This window comes from Temnothorax longispinosus, chromosome 1 (assembly GCF_030848805.1).
Source record: "Temnothorax longispinosus isolate EJ_2023e chromosome 1, Tlon_JGU_v1, whole genome shotgun sequence".
NCBI classification, from domain to species: domain Eukaryota; kingdom Metazoa; phylum Arthropoda; class Insecta; order Hymenoptera; family Formicidae; genus Temnothorax; species Temnothorax longispinosus.
In genome coordinates, this window is record NC_092358.1 from 25,622,036 (window position 1) to 25,644,012 (window position 21,977).

A 21,977-nucleotide genomic window follows, 5' to 3' on the forward strand; every position below is an offset into this window, starting at 1 on the left:
TATGTAACCGTCGACAGTATATGTACGTGTTCATGCCTCGCGTTCCTGTTGATTTAATTACGACGATTGGCCTGACAAATCTAATTGACGTGCATCAATTATTTGGCCCGCGTTCGAAGGCCGTTTAATTCCCTATCCTCTTCCCGACGAGAACACGGTTTCGCGGTAATTCCATTTTTCAGGGAACTTTCTCTCTCTCTCTCTCTCTCTCTCTCTCTCTCTCTCTCTCTCTCTCTCTCTCTCTCTCTCTCTCTCTCTCTCTCTCTCTCTCTCTCTCTCTCTCTCTCTCTCTCTCTCTCTCTCTCTCTCTCTCTCTCTCTCTCCCTCTCTCTTTCTCTCTCTCTTTGTGAAATTTCGTTGGCCGTTGTGTCGTCGAGTCGGTAGCAGTCTCTGCTTCGATACCTAGTCGATAGATTCAATCGGGATGGACAGATTTATAAAGACAGTTCTAAGCGTAAATGAACATCCTTCTAGAATTTTATATCGTGCTGAATAATTCCGGTGATAATAATATTTAAGTTATAATTATAATTGGAGAAAGTATAGATAGTTATAATCACCGACATATATAGCCTAAATAAGTAAACTGTAATTTTTTATTTGTATACAGCTACCTCTGCAGTCGCATAAAAGCTATATGCTAAAAGAGGGTTGTGCCCGCGTTTCCGTTTCGTAATTTGGAATATTCGTATTTGCGTGTCGTTGCACACCGAACGAATAATCCATAATCGCGTGTTTGCCACGGCCAATCGTGTGCCTAATTATATGAAACCATCCTGTATACAGTGTACGATACTATAATGCAGCAAATTATCTGCGCGCATGCCGTTATTGGGATCACCGTGACATACACGCGGGTTCGACTACTGAAATCTGCGTATTTCGGCGGGGAAGGGGCTCGCCAGGGGTTGAGGGCAACGATAAATTAGCGTTGATGGAACGAATTTTCAAAAGCGTACTGCTCGCCGCTTACTCTTACGCCGGATTACCGTCTCGTTTAAGCGACGAATTTTCGCTGCGCACATATTCGCCGATTTTAGGAAGGTAAAATCCACAATTATTTTCGCTCGGGAAGGAATATCTCTGAAGCTGCAATGCGGACTTGCGTGCGGTACAAAAAGTCGTCTACTTTACACTCCCTTCGAAGGCTGATTACAACTTCTCTGCAAATTTACATCTTGTTTAAACTCAATAATTGACTTATTGCAAACTCGACGATCGTTTTACCGCGACAAAAGTGTTTACATTGGAAAAGTGATCGTTACGAGGCACCGGTTGTAATATAACAAAATATCACGTCGCAAAGCGTAAACGCATTCGCCTCGAGCACGCGCGTACATATATGAAATACTTGAATGTACTCAGGAAATGAGATCCGAGTCTATCTGCGCGCAATCAGATATGGGAATTCGCGTGCCTCGCGGATATTCAGATATTCACAATGGTCTGGATTCGTGCGCCGCACACGCTTGACGTGTTGTTCGCGACGTTAATCAGTCCAAACGATTATTCCTCTCAGGTGCCTCATCGGTATTTACCTCATACTTTTTAGACATACTCCGCGACACTCGTGAGACTTTGAAAATTATTATCTACATACGATAACAAAATAAAACCTCGGCTTTTGATAGTGCAGTTTTTCAAATCAAGAGCTACTTCTCTTCCTTGAACTTATAAAAACAATTTTAGAAAACAGAATTGTGAATAATTTATCAAGACACCTATTATCCTAGTAAGTGTAGTAGTAAGTATAGCAATATACTATTCTTTCGTTAATTTAATAATATTTTATGAAAAAAATTCAACTTGTCAATTTACAATTTAAGATTTTGCAATGATATCGATTGTCGAGGGCATTTGTTATACAAAGTATCGACAAAGCGCGATAGGAATCGTCCACCCTCGAGGAATGCATTCGCGCATCGTTCGGATCCGCGGTGCACTTAAACCAAAGCACGGCTGAAAGGGCACAAAACGGCAGAGGCGACGCAGTTGGCCGCAATGGCGATAGATAGCGAGATTTGGGCATAGCGAGCGGTACAATACACGCTCGCGCCGGGCCTTCAGAAAATGAGATACGATAGGAGGGTGGGTACGAAGGGGTTGAGGATGGTGAGACTCCCAGGCAGGGGGAAAGGCAGGGAGAGGCAGGAGGAGATCGGGAAAGGGGCCTATCACTCGGCTAGATCCAATACAATGCGAACTATTGTACCCACGTTCGCCATCCACTCCAATTCCTGGCGTGGAGATATGCAGCCGAGTTGGGGGTTGTACTTCGCGCGGAAGTGGCACACGCGTACGACTATATGTACAAAACTGTTTCAATATATTCAATCATAAATATAAAATAATTGTGCATGCAACTACATAAATGGTGTTGATTTCCGTAAAAAGAATATTTAAATGAATAATAAGTTTTGGTTAACATTTCATAATTTTAAAAATGTAAAAAATGTTTTTTAACAAAAATGTCGAAATCAGAAAATTGTGCGAGATAGAAAGAGGAAATATAATGTTTTAAAAAATTAAACATTTTTAAACCCATCACGATCATAGAAAATATTGAAATGCAATTGAAAAAATATTTAATGCAAAAAACTTGACATTGGTAGATCTCGGAATAATAAAAGATAATGGAAACAAATAATGTTTTCAATTTAGACCTAATAATAAATAATAAATAATAAATAATAAATAATCACCTCAACATTCTTCTTGCGGAAATCACTATTTTTTTTTAAAAAGGTTATAAATATTACGAAAAATAAGTAAAATAGATACATGTTCTTTTTTATGCAGCATTTATCAAAAATATAAGGCACATTTAATAAATTGTCTATAAACTACGTTATAAGTTATAAGACTGATAACGTCTTACATATTCGATTGTCATAAATGCGGAGACATAATTGCTAATAATTTATTGTGCTTTTTAATATTCTTTTTTTACAAAGCTATGTTAACCATGAATACCAATATTAGCGAAATTCTGCTCTAGTAACGATAAATAAAAATTAAAATGGAAAAAAATTGAATTAAAGAGACAAAACGAGTATGAAAATACAGACTCAGGCAGTAACCAAGAATGAAGGATAAAAAAAGAGTACAAGCGCGTGGGTAAGAAGTAAAGCTTTAAGAAGCAGAAAAACAAGGAGCACGGCTCAGGAGTGGAAAGAGAAAGAAAAAGACACCGAGGTCAAAGATGCAAGGGTGATGAAAATGGAAGGACGGGGTAACGCGGGAGTGAGAGACTTTATAGGGAGGAAAGAAGAAAACGGCTGAAAACGACGAGTGTGTAGCGGGATATAGAGTACCTCGCAGCAGAGGCGAAAGAGAAGAACTAAAATGGGAGAAGAAGTATAAGAGGGAAAGAGCATTAACGTTTCTTTTTTTTTCTCTCCAATTCCGCCTCTTTCTGCTGAGGATAGAGGGGGAATGCAGCCGGCCAGCGAGAAACGTGCCATACTTCCCAATCTCTTTTCTCTCTCGGCCGTTCTCCATAATTTAAAGTAATTTCGCAGCGCGGTACACGAGTAACCGCACGTTAATACCCCCCCTGTCCCCCCGCCGTCCCTCGGACCGCCGCCGTCTGTCCTGCGCCACTGTTACCGCTCGCCCTTGAGCAACGTATGTAGTGCGGTCACGTTCCCGGGGAAATCATGCCGCTGCCGAAAATGAATTGTTATTACGACGACGATGTAGTGTCAAGTGCAACCCGGGGGTCGATCTACGGCTCGCCACCCGACCCGGGGTGTCCATTTCCGCGTGACGCATGGGCTGCGCCCGGGATTTACGCGTCCCGGCGTTCACGTCGACATAAAATTGCCGCGGCGAGGAGAAGACGAAGACATTAAACGGTCCCGAGGATTATTGACGTTCAATTGATGAAGTGAGAGCGCGGAAAAATAATCGAGCCCCTTGCCTACATGAACGGGGAATTGGCGCGCCATGATGAACAGCGCGACGATCATGGCTCACCGTGACTCGATCTTTGCACTCGGACGAGGCGAAATCGATATTTCATGGTTAACGAAGGTTCATTTGACCGTCGCTGCTTATTATAATGAACGAGCCCGTATATCTGACCCAGGGGTCGTGACGGTGGAGGGGTAGGATCGGCGGTCGACGGAAGGGCCGTCGAGTCAGAGCAGAAACGATCCAGGAGAGGGGGGCGCCGAAAGGGGGTGGACGGGAGGGTGGCGCGCGAAGGGAGAGAGGAGACAGGCGTTTACGTGCGGCAGACATCCGATGATGCATAGTTGCTGTTGACATGCTGGAACGTCAGGCTCACATGACCTCTCAAGCGCAGCCATTATCCACAAAGCGCGATACTGCCCTTCCCTCCCCGTCCGACCCCTCTTCCATCTCGTGCCTGTTGCCCCGTTCCCTCTGTCCGTCGAATTGGGACAATAACCGCTCCGCGAAGTCGTGTTATAATTATTGGCCAGTTTTCGCGAGTTCCACCCCCTCGTCATAGCACGTTTTGCCCCTCGTTAATTGCGCAATAATGCCACTACCGGCGCGCCTCTTCGCCATTGCTCGCCGCTTCCGGTTCTCCGGTCCCCCGGGACCCGGGAGAGCCTGTCGACAACGGGAGGGGCGCAAATTTGTAAAACGCAGTTTTGCAACATGCTGTACTTCCGCGGCCGGTTGTCCCGCTGACGTTTTCGCCGGACTTTATTTACGCGCGTTTCGCGTTCAGATTGATAATGTTGCTCCGGACGCACGCGGCTGATTGAAACACACCAGGTTGTGGGAACGGATGCTATCCGAATGGGCGGAGATTTGTTGTGTCAATGTATGTATTAGATCGTTGTTTTATCTGTGCGAATCTAGTTGTCGTTTTAATTTATTAAATTGTTGTGCAATGAAAAATATTAATTCTCCGCTCGGCCGCACCCTTGATCGGCTTTGCGAATACTAATTAAAATTGTTGGTCGAAATCATTGCGATTGTATATCCCGCACGTTTATAAAAAATATATTTAACGATTGTGTTATTGTGATTAAATTGATTAGCAATTTAATTATATGATTGTGCTGTTCTAGCTATGGTTGAGATTGCGTTTTAAGTCCGAAAGTAACGACGCGAAGCTTGCTAAGACGAAGAATTGCACGTAAGATTCATTCTAATAATATTATTAGGCAACCAAGATGCAGTTCTGGCTGTTAACGGATTTTTTCCTTAATTTAAAAAATATCTTTCCTTTGCAAGAAGAACAGTTTAAAAAATCAAAAGCCCGTTCATAAAACAAGTAACTCGGATATTGAACTTTATGTAACATATCAACTTTCTTCCGACGTCTCGACATTCCATGCACATATATACAGATTATTACAATTTTGGCAAAAGAGAGAAAGATACAATAAACGTCAAGAAGCCGTGTATTTCGAAATTTGATCAGACGATCTCCCCGCGTGTGTCTTTTACCCCGTTGTTTCTAACGGAGGAAAAAGGTTTGCTTGTCAAGTGGCGCGGCGCCCGATGAAAATCGCAGAATCGATGATGAGCGAATATGCATTAGGGCTAAGGGGTAACGCGACGCGACGCAACGCCCGATTACGTATGCAGCGACGCGACACGCGCGTAATTCCGTCGACGACGTACTACCGGCGTGGCGCCGAACGCCGTCGAATCGACCGCGCGACTTTGCGCGGCGGCCGAACACGTCGGGATTGTGCGTCGCATTGTATTCGCCACCGGCGGAGCCGGCAGAGATCGTCGACTCCGTGCAGACCGCGCTTAACGCGACGATGCGCATATCGGACGAGCGGGCTAATTGTTTTACAGCGAGACCGGGCGAGATTACCCTCGCCCTCCCCCCGATATCCGGCCCGCACTTGACGCAATACCGCAATCAGTGTGTCGTTGTACCGCCCGGAAATCGTGCCGCGAATGTGATTGTCGCACGTCCGCGGATAATCGTCAATCGACAATTTGATGTTTGCTCTCTAATGATGCGCGTTGTGATGCTGTTTTGCATCATCGCGACCTACGGCACGCGGCCGATCTCCACCAAACGCTTCGAGCAATTTTTCGCAAAGAATATTATATATGACGCGAAAAAGAATCGAGCTTCGAAACGAAACGTTCTACATGATTAATTAATCATTTATTGGTCTTCATTCTTTAAGAGATAGCAATGTTCGTCCTCGACATTGCGTGAATAGCTGAGAATGCGAGCGAAGTTCCTGACATTTCACTTATACAAGACAAACGTTGCGAGGGTGGTTGCGGACCGCTCGAGATCGCGAGTTGGATGTCTACGGTTACGCGACTCGGTTAACCCGCGGTGTCTTCGGTACTCACCCGCGGTATTAATCAAGCCTCTGACAGCGAGCGCAATTTCACGGATCGCGGAGAAGGTTTCTCGTTGAGAAACGCGCTTCGCAACGCGAATGCCTCCGCGCTCGCGCTCGACGAGCGCGCAAATCGCGCGATTTCCGTGCGTTTTCCAATCAACGATCGCCTCGCCGCCGACGATCTAATTAAAGCTCGCACGCGAAATTCCGCGCATTCCATGTGTAATCGGTTTAAACGTTTGCGCGCACCGCGCGGCACCGCTTAATTCTAATCGATCTCTTCATCGCGAGAGAATCAGAATCAGAATCAGAATCGTCATTTATTAGACGCTCTGGGACGACGTCCCCTAAAGCGTCGATACTGAATTACGTCGATACTGAAAAAAATAGTAACAAATTAAGGATATAAAACATTTATACATTAAAAGCAGCTGCAAAAGAAAAATATAAGAATAAAGAGAAAAGAAAATAAAGATAATATAAATGAGACAAGTGTAAACGTTTAGTATAAAACAGCTTTAATAAGAATACTTTATTGTCAGGATAGATATACATATATATATATATATATATATATATATATATATTCAAAACCAAAATGTCAAATACAATTTCTCTGGTAATATTCGTTTCCAATCAATACGCCGCTTCAATAAATACTCAGTTTTTCAATAAATACACAATTTCAATAAATATACACAATTTCACAGTTCTCTCTGTTGTCAGAAAATCAAATACCATATTCGCTTCTAATAGTACGTGCCATTCTCGCGCTGGCTTCCTCCTTACTCTCTTACTCTCTAATACTTGTTATTCTCATGCTGGCTACTTCGCGACTTACCACCTCAAGCCTCAAAATATTATATAATCATGCTCCTCTTTTAATCGCTGCTAGCGCCAACTATCCTACGTCACTTCTCACAAACTGTCAAATTCTTATAATCACCGCGTCGATAATTAACTATTTACTTGACATTTTAGCCGTCACAATCTGCCGCTTAAGCCTTGTGTACACGATACTAGAAATCGGCCCGAGAAAAAGTTATTAGAACTCGAATCGTGTACACAGACAACTCGGATGAATTTCTCGAATAGAAATCTCGTACAGAAAAAAGCATCCTGTCCTATTTCTCTGTACAAGTTATCGATTCAATTCCATGTTGCCAACGTTATTACTTTATAAATAGCTAGTCAATGATGGTCAATGTAACGTTGGACAACGGAAATGTATATAACTTTCATAAATCTTTGATAAATAAAGAAAAGAGAATTATATATATATATATGTATATATATATATATATATATATATATATATATATTCCACAGGCCCAGGCTCATACTCAGCTCTCGACCCCACATTTTTCGACTATAACGCTATCTAAAATCATCAAAGTACAACTACTTCTATTCGAGAACTTGAATCGAGGACTTGGACCGATTTCTAGCGTCGTACACAAGGCTTTTTACACAAGTTTCTACAGGTTTATATACAAATATTGATATTTATAAAATCAATATTTGATATTGATACAAATATCAAATATTGATTTATATACAAATATTGATCACAGATCAATATTTAAGTTTTATAAGTAAATTCAAATTTTTAGATAATTTAAAATGATTGAGTTTTATACAATTTTTGGAAGTATTACGTTATATAGATTAATCGTAGACGTTTAATGGAGCTCTGGTGGATATCTAATAGACGTTAACTAGAGACATTAAATGAAGCTTTGGTGGATATTTAATAGACGTTAACGACACGACGCGGCTACCACGCGCCAGTACTTTCTCGTAATAAAAAAACATCACGCGCTATATAAGAGACGAGCCTGTGAGAGGCCTGACTGCGATAATTTTTTGCTGCAGATCATCTAAAGTGATACCTCTGGTATCATATATAGCACGGGTCTGCGAAGCAATTTTTGATAATTTGTTGGATACAACTTATAAATATTATCTAATTTGTTGTAAGCTTTATAAACAAGGTGTATATCCATAAAGAATCTATAAAACGTTTAGTTAACATATTTTAATTATTCATCGAAGCTCCATGAAACATCTATGGTTGATCTATATGACTTCTAAAATACATCTATCAATACGTCTAATGGAGGTCGAATAAAGGTGTGAAATGCGGAACTATGGATGTCTAGTAGACGTCCATAAAAAGTTACATGGATGTCTAGTGGAGGTTTTTAATCTCCATGATGGACGTCTAGTAGACGTCTATTAGAGCTTTTTGTTCTGTGTGGGCAGTATCTTAGCGCTTACAAACAATTACACGGAAGTTTCGAAAGATACTTTGTAACAAGTAAATGAACATTTTATTGTAATTTTATGCACACGCATTTTATATCGCGAAATAATAAACCGCGAAAATTCTCACGCAACTCGCAGATAATTGTCTCTGATAAATTTTACGATCTCCTTTATGTGACAATCAAGGAGCAGAGAACTTGTACAACATGATGGCACTGATCCAGATCCCACACAGCACAGGATATTTTGAGGGACATTTGTGCATCCGCTGGATATCCACCGGATATTAAATATCTACTGGATATCCACCGGTTATTGAGATATCCCACTTTATCTGTAGGACGTCCCTCAGATAAAGTGTGCTGTGTGGGATCAGAAAGATGTAACATCCAATGATCTCTCAAATTAGTACAATAAAAATACATATAAAGGGTAAGTATCTACGTTGATTTAATTTTGCAAGACAAATTTAAATTAAGCAAGGTGATAAAACAACTAAAGGAACTTATAAAGAACGAACAGGACAAATCAATCGAAGAGTTTCTTATCAATCCAACCCCCACAAAAGCTACAGACTATACTCGTTGTGGAAACTTACCAGAAAGATAAAAAAAACCCCCCAACAAACAATTCCACCCATAAAATAAGAAAACGGCGAATGGCCGGCAAGAACCAATAAGAACAAAACTAGAGTATTTGTAGACCATCTCAAAAAGTCTTCGAACCAATTGCAAACGCGTCTTCTGAAGAGCGAGAAAGAGAAGAAACAATCATGAAATACCTAGCAACGCCATCGCAAGCGGACATGCCCTTGCAAAAAATAAAAGCTGAAGAAGTCAAAAAAACAATAAATGATTTACAAGCTTTCTTGCTTCTGCATATTATTTGCGACATAATATGGTAAAGCAAATGCGACATTGCTAATCTAGACACACGCTTGTCTTGTTAAACTGAGGAAAGAAGCAATCACTATACTACCTGAAAAAACTCCCAAGCTCCCCAAGCTTGACGACCAATTTCAAATTTAATGTCTCCTCCGAAAGATGGAATCACTACCGACTGTTCTCAAGTAATAGATCTTTTACAACCATCAGCAATAATATAATAATTTGCACGTTGAGATACTCGTTATTACTTTATAAATAGCTAGTCAATGATGGTCAATGTAACGTTGGACAACGGAAATGATAAATCAAAATGTGAAATAGCATATAAACGATGAAATAACCTGTAATATTTCTCTCAAAACATACGAGGATATATATAAGGCAGTTGACAAACTTACTAATACGATTCAAAATGCACCCGGCCTGAGATTCGACTCCTATTAGCCAAGATTCTGAAAGAGTAATAAGTTGCTCAACAACCATAAAGGATAAATTAACTGAGAAAAGAAGAATCAGAAAAGAATGGCCAAAAACCAGGTCAACACATTGCAAGACGAAATTAAACAAGGTGATAAAACAACTAAAGGAACCTATAAAGAACGAACAGGACAAATCAATCGAAGAGTTTCTTACCAATCCAACCCCCACAGAAGCTACAGACTACTCGTTGTGGAAACTTAGCAGAAAGATCAAAAGACCCCCCCAACAAACAATTCCGCCCATAGAACAAAAAAACGGCGAATAGGCAAGAACCAATAAGAACAAAACTAGAGTATTTGTAGACCATCTCAAAAAAACATTTATTTTCTTTATACTTTTTACCATCAAAAATATCTTCTAACGCTTCATCATTCTTTTTTTTTCTTGTAAATCTATAGTTAAGATGCTTTATTACGAATTTATTTGATAGTAACTTTTTAAATTGATCTTTTAAATTGAACTCAACAAAGGAAAATGTTGCTTCTTTCAGATGAAATCCACACTCACAATTGTTTAAATTTCGGATAGACTCTTGAATACCTAAATATTTCGTACAATGTGGACAATAAGCATGATAAACCGCGGATGTAATTTCTGGCAAAAAATATTTATGTAAGAGGAATTTAGTATCTGGTACTAATCGCTCGCCAAATATTACGTTTATCATTTTTAAGAGTGATTTTATCAGCTGAACAAGCTCTATACGAATATAATGAATTAAAACTTTTGGAGAAACCAAAAATTGTATGGAGCCCTAAGTTATCTCCTACAATACCTGCTAACGCAAAATATATTTTATATTGCCTACTATTAACGTTTACAACTAAACCATTACTTTCTAGATCCTTAATTTCATTTATTAGATTACAAAATATACTTTTGTTTCCTAGCTGTGAATGATCCTTCACATTGTGTAATTGAAGCAAAAAGATATTTTCAAGCAACTTGAATATTCATTTGGAATAGTAGGAATAGTACAATATACAGCACCAATTTTATGTACCCCAATCACTATACTACCTAAAAAAAACTCCCAAGCTCCCCAAGCTTGACGACCAATTTCAAATTTAATGTCTCTTCCGAAAGATAGACCGAAGTAAATCAAAGACAAATTGATTTAACTTGTGTCGCAAAAACGCAAAGGAGACTACTGAATTATGTCAGAAGCTCAAAAAACTGTATGCAACTTATTTAAGTAAAGTTTCATCTGAATTTGATGAAATACCCCCCAACAAACAATTCCACCCATAAAACAATAAAACGGCGAATGGCCGGCAAGAACCAATAAGAACAAAACTAGAGTATTTGTAATCCATCTCAAAAAAGTTTTCGAACCAATTGCAAACGCGTTTTCTGAAGAGCGAGAAAGAGAAGAAGCAATCATGAAATACCTAGCAACGCGTTCGCGACGCGACGCTCCCCCCACCCACTCCCTAACGCCCAGCGCGCTCAGCTATTGCCCGCTGGCAGGAGCAGTTCAGTCTTCAGTCTAGTCTTCAGTGAAGTCTTCGAAGTGAAGTATGTGTAGTCAAAGACATTTAGAACGAGAACATACTTTTTTTTTATAAGGTATTTATTTTATTAAATCATTTATATTGTTCGTATTAAGGTAGTTGTCTCGTGAAATATTTAGCGTTTTAAAACTGAGATAATTAAAGTAAATTGCGATCAAAAATTTACTAATGTTAAATGTATGTATATATGGAACGCCGTTTTACTTTTTAATAGCATGTTGAAAAATTAAAAGAGATATTTTCTTCTTAATCATTATATCATCTATCATTACAGTCTATGTGACAAATAACAAAAAAATCATGTTTTACACTTTCTTCGTTCTGTCAATTCTATCGAGATACATTTATTTTATACTTATCGGAAGACACCCCTTGTACGCATATTGTATTACCACCAATTACCATTTCACGAGATTTACACAAACGAATAAAGGGAGAACATACGAGATATGACGAGATAAGACATTGGCAAGAGGACGCATTTGCACGACACATATATTTAACAGAGGAACATTTACTTTGTTATAAATATCTTATATAGAAATTTTATAATTTTTTCGCACAAAACAAAGCTTTATACGAAAGAAATTTGTTTATTTTAAATTTCTTACTTATTTTTTGCAGAAAAAATCACCATTTATTTTTAATTTTCAATATCGCGATTTCGCAGCGCGTATATGTGCTTTTTCGTGCGCTTTTTCGTGTACAATCACATCGTCTATCTAATTGTTGTTCTCCCCTGAATCTATCCTGACTACCCTCGCAATATTCTCTGCATCTACTAACCGTACAGAAATTTCACTATGAAATTAACACGATTATCCCAGCCATCGTGATCACGATAATCTTTCTTTCTCAGATTCCCTTTCTAGTTTACACGATTATCCCAGCTGTACGCCTTCGTGATCATGATAATCTTTCTCTCTCAGTTTACGGCTATCCCAATATTCGCTGTCGTCCTCCAGATAAACGACAAAATAAATTGGAACTATCGGACCAAATCATCCCACAAGTACTGTCGTGGTATGAAAAATAATAGTTGCCATTGGCCGAGTGGAAAAGTAGGCAGTTGACAAACTTACTAATACGATTCAAAATACACCCTAAAATTCGACTCCTATTAGCCAAAATTCTGAAAGAGTAATAAGTTGCTCAACAACCATAAAGGATAAATTAGCTGAGAAAAGAAGAATCAGAAAAGAATGGCCAAAAACCAGGTCAACACATTGCAAGACGAAATTAAACAAGGTGATAAAACAACTAAAGGAACCTATAAAGAACGAACAGGACAAATCAATCGAAGAGTTTCTTATCAATCCAACCCCCACAGAAGCTGCAGACTACTCGTTGTGGAAACTTAGCAGAAAGATCAAAAGAACCCCCCCAACAAACAATTCCGCCCATAGAACAAAAAAACGGCGAATAGGCAAGAACCAATAAGAACAAAACTAGAGTATTTGTAGACCATCTCAAAAAAGTCTTCGAACCAATTGCAAACGCGTCTTCTGAAGAGCGAAAAAGAGAAGAAACAATCATGAAATACCTAGCAACGCCATCGCAAGCGGAAATGCCCTTGCAAAAAATAAAAGCTGAAGAAGTCAAAAAAACAATAAATGATTTACAAGCTAACAAGACTTTTGCCGACATCATACCTCATCAATATGTAACCTTATTGCTTAATATAATTAAACAATATTTAGTTACAAAAATATAAAATAAATGAGAAATGAATAATATAGACAAAAATTTAACAGATTACACCTTGTTTTGTGCATGCCAACAACATTTAAAAAATTCAGGTACAACTGATATAAATTTGTTATCAATTTATATAGCTGATAATAATGTGATCATACAATTTTATTATAAATTTTTATATTTCTATAAAAATAGGTTTGTTGTAAAATATTTTACATTCTTTGTATATACACGGGCATATACATATTTGCAATTATTATAATAATTAAATCGATATTGTTATAAAATCTATCAAGTTTCCTAAATTAGTCCGACCGGACTAATTTCACACGCGTATGTCTTTTTCGTATTATTAATTACAGTTTTGACTAACAATCAACAAGAATGGACTACCAAACGTCAGTACACAACCACCAAACAAATGCTTATGGTATTTTAATGGTATTTAGAAGTGTGACGCCACATGGTAAAGCAGATGCGACATTGCTAATCAAGACACACGCTTGTCTTGTTAAACTGAGGAAAGAAGCAATCACTATACTACCTGAAAAAACTCCCAAGCTTGACGACCAATTTCAAATTTAATGTCTCCTCCGAAAGATAGCCCAGTTTCTCCGCACGAGCCCCATTTGTGCGGGGGGGTGCAGTTTGGAATATAAAAATTCCTGTGATCAAGTGGACTCGAACCCGGTTCCTCGAGGTTACGAGTCTGGCGCTTTACCACAAGACCACACTGCCACCCAGCCTGAACATAAACTATTTATTATAATTTGTAATTTATAATTACAAATTATAATAAATCCAATATAAGCCCGTAGACTGGCATATACATTTAGTTATTTTGTTTTTGTCAATCAGAGAAGAGACATCACGCAACATGACGGACTCAAGGGAAGTCATACCATTCTATTGTTCGCCAAGCGGTGACCCGGAGCAGGATAAGGTCAGTCCTATACCATTCTCCCTTTTCTTCTTTTAATTTTATATTTTAATTCTCCGTTCAATTCATATAGGAACTTTTGGAGCCGTTCGAATACATTCAAACTGTGGAAAATAATAGATGCACAAAATTAACGGTGGCGTTTAACCATTGGCTAAGGATATCACCTGATAAACTGCGTCAAATCAATGACATAATAAGCATCGTCTACAACGTGTGCATTTTGTAAGTTACATTTTATTGTAAAGCATCATCGACTTTTATGTGTGTGTATGTGCGTTGTTAATTTTATAAATTTAAACGCATGTAGATAATATAATAGTTACATTTGCTTTCTGCATATTGTATTTATTTATGTTAAAATCAAGTGCGCACGACAAAAAGTAAAACATAATATTTTACAAAAAAATTGAACAAACAGGACAAATCAATCAAAGAGTTTCTTATCAATCCAACCCCCACAGGAGCTACAGACTACTCGTTGTGGAAACTTAGCAGAAAGATCAAAAGAACCCCCCCAACAAACAATTCCGCCCATAGAACAAAAAAACGGCGAATAGGCAAGAATCAATAAGGACAAAAGAGTATTTGCAGACCATCTGAAAAAAGTCTTCGAACCAGTTGCAAGCGCGTCTTCTGAAGAGCGAGAAAGAGAAGAAACAATCATGGAAATACCTAGCAACGCCTTCGCAAGCGGACATGCCCTTGCAAAAAAAAAACTGAAGAAGTAAAAAAACAATAAATGATTTACAAGCTTTCTTGCTTCTGCATATTACTTGAAACATAATATGGTAAAGCAGATGCGACATTGCTAATCTAGACCACACGCTTGTCTTGTTAAACTGAGGAAAGAAGCAATCACTATACTACCTGAAAAAACTCCCAAGCTCCCCAAGCTTGACAACCAATTTCAAATTTAATGTCTCCTCCGAAAGATAACCCAGTTTCTCCGCACGAGCCCCATTCGTGCGGGGGGGTGCAGTTTGGAATATAAATTCCTGTGATCAAGTGGACTCGAACCCGGTTCCTCGAGGTTACGAGTCTGGCGCTTTACCACAAACACACTGCCACCCAGCCTGAACATAACTATTTATTATAATTTGTAATTTATAATTACAAATTATAATAAATCCAATATAAGCCCGTAGACTGGCATATACATTTATGTTATTTTGTTTTTGTCAATCATAGAAGGAGAACATCACGCAACATGACGGACTCAAGGGAAGATCATACCATTCTACATTGTTCGCCAAGCGGTGACCCGGAGCAGGATAAGGTCAGTCCCTATATACCATTCACCTCCCTTTTCTTCTTTTAATTTTATATTTTTAATTCTCCGTTCAATTCATATAGGAACTTGTTTGGAGCCGTTCGACTACATTCAAACTGTGGCAATAATAGTGCACAAAATTACGGTGGCGTTTTAACACCTTGGCTAAGGATATCACCTGATAAACTGCGTCAAATCAATGACATAATAAGCATCGTCTACAACGGTGTGCATTTTGTAAGTTACCTTTTATTGTAAAGCATCATCGACTTTTATGTGTGTAGTGTGCGTGGTTAATTTTATAAATTAAACGCTGTAGATAATATAATAGTTACATTTGCTTTCTGCATATTGTATTTATTTATGTTAAAATCAGTGCGCACGACAAAAGTAAACATATATTTTACAAAAAAATTGAACAAACATGACAATCACTCAAGAGTTTCTTATCAATCCAACCCCCACAGGAGCTACAGACTACTCGTTGTGGAAACTTAGCAGAAAGATCAAAGAAACCCCCCAACAAAACAATTCCGTCCATAGACAAAAAAACGGCGAATAGGCAAGAATCCATAAGGACAAAAGAGTATTTGCAGACCATCTGAAAAAAAGGTCTTCGAACCAGGCTTGCAAGCGCGTCTTCTGAAGAGCACGAGAAAGAGAAGAAAACCATCATGAAATACCTAGCAACGCCTTCGCAAGCGGACATGCCCTTGCAAAAAAAAAAACTGAAGAAGTAAAAAAAAACAATAAATGATTTACAAGCTTTCTTGCTTCTGCATATTACTTGAAACATAATATGGTAAAGCAGATGCGACATTGCTAATCTAGACACACGCTTGTCTTGTTAAACTGAGGAAAGAAGCAATCACCTATACTACCTGAAAACTCCCAAGCTCCCCAAGCGTGACAACCAATTTCAAATTTAATGTCTCCTCCGAAAGATAACCCAGTTTCTCCGCACGAGCCCCATTCGTGCGGGGGGTGCAGTTTGGAATATAAAATTCCTGTGATCAAGTGGACTCGAACCCGGTTCCTCGAGGTTACGAGTCTGGCGCTTTACCACAAGACCACACTGCCACCCAGCCTGAACATAAACTATTTATTATAATTTGTAATTTATAATTACAAATTATAATAAATCCAATATAAGCCCGTAGACTGGCATATACATTTAGTTATTTTGTTTTTGTCAATCAGAGAAGAGACATCACGCAACATGACGGACTCAAGGGAAGTCATACCATTCTATTGTTCGCCAAGCGGTGACCCGGAGCAGGATAAGGTCAGTCCTATACCATTCTCCCTTTTCTTCTTTTAATTTTATATTTTAATTCTCCGTTCAATTCATATAGGAACTTTTGGAGCCGTTCGAATACATTCAAACTGTGGAAAATAATAGATGCACAAAATTAACGGTGGCGTTTAACCATTGGCTAAGGATATCACCTGATAAACTGCGTCAAATCAATGACATAATAAGCATCGTCTACAACGTGTGCATTTTGTAAGTTACATTTTATTGTAAAGCATCATCGACTTTTATGTGTGTGTATGTGCGTTGTTAATTTTATAAATTCAAACGCATGTAGATAATATAATAGTTACATTTGCTTTCTGCATATTGTATTTATTTATGTTAAAATCAAGTGCGCACGACAAAAAGTAAAACATAATATTTTACAAAAAAATTGAACAAACAGGACAAATCAATCAAAGAGTTTCTTATCAATCCAACCCCCACAGGAGCTACAGACTACTCGTTGTGGAAACTTAGCAGAAAGATCAAAAGAACCCCCCCAACAAACAATTCCGCCCATAGAACAAAAAAACGGCGAATAGGCAAGAATCAATAAGGACAAAAGAGTATTTGCAGACCATCTGAAAAAAGTCTTCGAACCAGTTGCAAGCGCGTCTTCTGAAGAGCGAGAAAGAGAAGAAACAATCATGAAATACCTAGCAACGCCTTCGCAAGCAGACATGCCCTTGCAAAAAATAAAAGCTGAAGAAGTCAAAAAAACAATAAATGATTTACAAGCTTTCTTGCTTCTGCATATTACTTGCGACATAATATGGTAAAGCAAATGCGACATTGCTAATCTAGACACACGCTCGTCTTGTTAAACTGAGGAAAGAAGCAATCACTATACTACCTGAAAAAACTACCAAGCTCCCCAAGCTTGACAACCAATTTCAAATTTAATGTCTCCTCCGAAAGATAACCCAGTTTCTCCGCACGAGCCCCATTCGTGCGGGGGGGTGCAGTTTGGAATATAAAAATTCCTGTGATCAAGTGGACTCGAACCCGGTTCCTCGAGGTTGCGAGTCTGGCGCTTTACCACAAGACCACACTGCCACCCAGCCTGAACATAAACTATTTATTATAATTTGTAATTTATAATTACAAATTATAATAAATCCAATATAAGCCCGTAGACTGGCATATACATTTAGTTATTTTGTTTTTGTCAATCAGAGAAGAGACATCACGCAACATGACGGACTCAAGGGAAGTCATACCATTCTATTGTTCGCCAAGCGGTGACCCGGAGCAGGATAAGGTCAGTCCTATACCATTCTCCCTTTTCTTCTTTTAATTTATATTTTAATTCTCCGTTCAATTCATAGGAACTTTTGGAGCCGTTCGAATACATTCAAACTGTGGAAAATAATAGATGCACAAAATTAACGGTGGCGTTTAACCATTGGCTAAGGATATCACCTGATAAACTGCGTCAAATCAATGACATAATAAGCATCGTCTACAACGTGTGCATTTTGTAAATTACATTTTATTGTAAAGCATCATCGACTTTATGTGTGTGTATGTGCGTTGTTAATTTTATAAATTTAAACGCATGTAGATAATATAATAGTTACATTTGCTTTCTGCATATTGTATTTATTTATGTTAAAATCAAGTGCGCACGACAAAAAGTAAAACATAATATTTTACAAAAAAATTGAACAAACAGGACAAATCAATCAAAGAGTTTCTTATCAATCCAACCCCCACAGGAGCTACAGACTACTCGTTGTGGAAACTTAGCAGAAAGATCAAAAGAACCCCCCCAACAAACAATTCCGCCCATAGAACAAAAAAACGGCGAATAGGCAAGAATCAATAAGGACAAAAGAGTATTTGCAGACCATCTGAAAAAAGTCTTCGAACCAGTTGCAAGCGCGTCTTCTGAAGAGCGAGAAAGAGAAGAAGCAATCATGAAATACCTAGCAACGCCATCGCAAGCGGACATGCCCTTGCAAAAAATAAAAGCTGAAGAAGTCAAAAAAACAATAAATGATTTACAAGCTTTCTTGCTTCTGCATATTACTTGCGACATAATATGGTAAAGCAGATGCGACATTGCTAATCTAGACACACGCTTGTCTTGTTAAACTGAGGAAAGAAGCAATCACTATATACTACCTGAAAAAACTCCCAAGCTCCCCAAGCTTGACGACCAATTTCAAATTTAATGTATTTTCCGAAAGATAACCCAGTTTCTCCGCACGAGCCCCATTCGTGCGGGGGGGGGTGCAGTTTGGAATATAAAAATTCCTGTGATCAAGTGGACTCGAACACGGTTCCTACGAGTCTGGCTCCGGAACCGGAGCTGGGCATCTCGGTAAAAGACCAAAATATATTAATACAATCCGTATCGATCGTATTTCATTTAGCAGCAACGGTAAATTTCAACGATGCTTTGAAGCTTTCAGTAACCGTAAATACGTTGGGCACCAAAAGATTGGTCCAACTATGTAATCGCGTCCACAATGTGGAGGTAAGAGCGGAATTCTTTCTTTTCGAATTGCTCAATTTAAACTATCAAACCACCGCGTCGAGCCGGATTGACTTGCAGCCGTAAATCAAATTCAAGTAAATTAAAGACATTTTTTTACAAATGTGCTCTTTACGGAGGGTTACTAGAGAAAATTGATTTTCTTAGGATTTACTTGAAACTGTGAATATACGTTAATTTAGGTGTGCTTTATGCGTGGTATAAATTTTAGTACCTCTTCCGGGACAAAAAATAAAGATTCTGAGCCTCAAAGTTTCAAAAAAAATTTTAAATTTTATTTTTTTCAGTTTTGGCATTTTTAAGGACCGGAGAACGTCCTTAAATAGTAAATGACGAAACCTTCCAGAAGACTCGAGCCTAATAAAATAGGCAAATTATAGACTTGTTTGTCGCGTTCCATTTAATTCCACGAAATGAAGCACGAAATTTCAATTAACTCGAAATTTTGTGGCAAAGGGCGCAATAAATTAAAAACGCCATAAGGATCTGGGTGACCTCTCGGGTCACGGGCGGGCTGATCTCACGCTTTTCCGTGAAATGCAGATTTGACCTAAGACCCACGCCTCGCGGCGATTGATAAAGTTAAGCCTCTGAAAGGGACCGTCAAAGGGCAAGATGATAACGTACTCGCCAATGAATAGCCGCTAATTAAAAATTGCTCATAGACAATGACGATTTTTGGGGAAATTCGCCACAGGATAGGCGGGAAATCGACCCCTATTCCCCGCTCCCGTATGAATATCCCGAAGATCAATATTACCGAACATCCTCTCCCGCTATCTCTACATCATCGATCGAGATTCTCGACCCTCGATCACCTTCCCCCGCGCTCTCTACTTCTAGCGTAGAAATCGTTTACGAAGCGATTTGTTTAGATTAGAACTTAGAACATCATTAAAATAATATATCTAGAACCACAATAGTTCCTCGATATGTATACATACTTTATATAAACATCTACCCACGACTAAAGTTTTCCTGAAAAGTGCATTCGACTCGAAGCACGCGCCTTTCTAGCGTGATACCATAGAATCCCGTTACGTCTTCCCATACCCCCTCCTTTGGATAGCCTTTCCTTCACTATCCGTCGAACCAATATACCTAAATTTTAGGGTTCTGACGTAACAAACCTTAAATTTTGGGGGCTCGTCCGGGATGAAAAGTGCGATTTTTCGAGAGTGATGATGAATACGAGGTCAAAATCTGATAAAGATCAATTTGATGATCTCTATAAACAAGCCATAGAGAATCAAGGCAAAATTAAACCCGGTAGTTCTACACCATACACATCCACTTCTTTTCCTAACATTAAAACAGCACTTAGACAAATTTTTCCCCCAAACGTTGGCGATAATGCAGAGAACAAACAAAACATAACCGATACGTCCGATTTCACTCTTTGCTATTCCGACGATTCCTCGAATAAAAACGATTCAACCTGCACGTCAAGTCGAGTATAATTCCTTTATAAGCATCTCGGAAACAATGGCACACGCTAACCCTTTTGCTACACTAAAATACGCGGTAGAGGCAGTTCCTTTCTTTGACGGAAAAAATATTCCGCATATTTTATCGAGGGATGCGAAGAAGCGAAAGCCATGCTGCCCAACGAGGCAGAACCGCAATTCAGTAAAATAATCAGAACCCGAATTGTAGGTGAAGCTCGCCGTACGATACAAGATCAAGATTTCGCAACAGTAGCCTCGTTAACAAAATATTTAGAACAAGTTTATGGCACTGCTAAAAATATTTACCAATTACAAGGTGAGTTAAGTTGCATATACCAAAAAAACGAAGAAGACATTGTTACATACGCAAATCGAGTAAAGTATTAGGAAAACAAATATTAGAGGCACATAAAATTCGAGAAATGCCTTTCCCGGGCAGAATATTAAATGTATCTTTAGAAAAAGATGCAAATGCTTTATTAGGGGATTAAAGCCGGCAATAGAGCAAAGAGTAATGAGAAATCTAGACGTCCAAGCCACCGTGGCCGACGCGTTACGGATAGAAAGAGAGATACGCGAGATGACAGATTTACGACAGGGACCGGGTAGTATATCAAATAAACCATCAATTGTTACCCGATCTCACGAAACCTGTCAGATCTGTTCTAAAGAGGGACACATAGCCTCTAATTGCAGATAACTGACTCAACTTTCCCAACAGTTACATAATAAAACCGGCTTGGGAACTGAGATTTTGATATGTCAGATTTGCAAAAAACGTGGACATGGCGCCGACAAATGTCGCCTCCGCGATCCTCAAGTCCGACGCCCTGTTAACATAGTCCAAGAAAATTATCTTATCTGTCAACCCTGGTAACCATCTCCGATAGAAAACGATTAAAAACGGCTATATCTGTATCGTTTTTAATCGTATCTTATCGGTTTCTATCGTTGCATATTTAGAAGACAGATAAAACATTAATCGAATCAAATCGGTTTCTATCGTTTTAGGTCCAAATAAGAAAAATAACTATACAAATTTTATAGTTATGAATCGTTTTCTATATGTACAATTATTGCCCGTCTGAATCAATCGTATATACACGATATAATATGTATCGTTATTTATGGTAATAATTTTACCGTATGCATTAATACGGATATATAAGAATAAAATGATAGACATCTTATCGATATTTATATGACTTAACCGAACCGATACATCTATCGTTTCTTATCAGGATTTTCTGACATACAAACTTATCATCTTCTTTATGGCAGCAAATCGGTTCGTTTTCTATCGTATATTAATGATATAAATTGAATCGTTTGAAAACCTTCTACTTTGTATATGTTTGTATAAAGTT

General features: G+C 38.7%; 2 protein-coding genes across 2 annotated transcripts; both read left to right on the forward strand.

Moving 5' to 3' along the window:
* The first annotated feature begins 12,835 nt into the window (after positions 1-12,835).
* LOC139820591 (terpene synthase-like) lies at positions 12,836-15,078 on the forward strand. The gene is made up of 3 exons (XM_071790970.1): positions 12,836-14,092; positions 14,163-14,314; positions 14,554-15,078. Exons 1-3 carry the CDS (start codon positions 14,027-14,029, stop codon positions 14,582-14,584), a joined length of 249 nt encoding a protein of 82 aa, XP_071647071.1. The 5' UTR covers positions 12,836-14,026; the 3' UTR covers positions 14,585-15,078.
* A 1,296-nt stretch (positions 15,079-16,374) lies between these two features.
* LOC139820597 (terpene synthase-like) lies at positions 16,375-17,674 on the forward strand. The gene is made up of 3 exons (XM_071790983.1): positions 16,375-16,647; positions 16,718-16,869; positions 17,109-17,674. The coding sequence occupies exons 1-3, from the start codon at positions 16,582-16,584 to the stop codon at positions 17,137-17,139; spliced, it is 249 nt and encodes an 82-aa protein (XP_071647084.1). The 5' UTR covers positions 16,375-16,581; the 3' UTR covers positions 17,140-17,674.
* Positions 17,675-21,977: the final 4,303 nt, after the last annotated feature.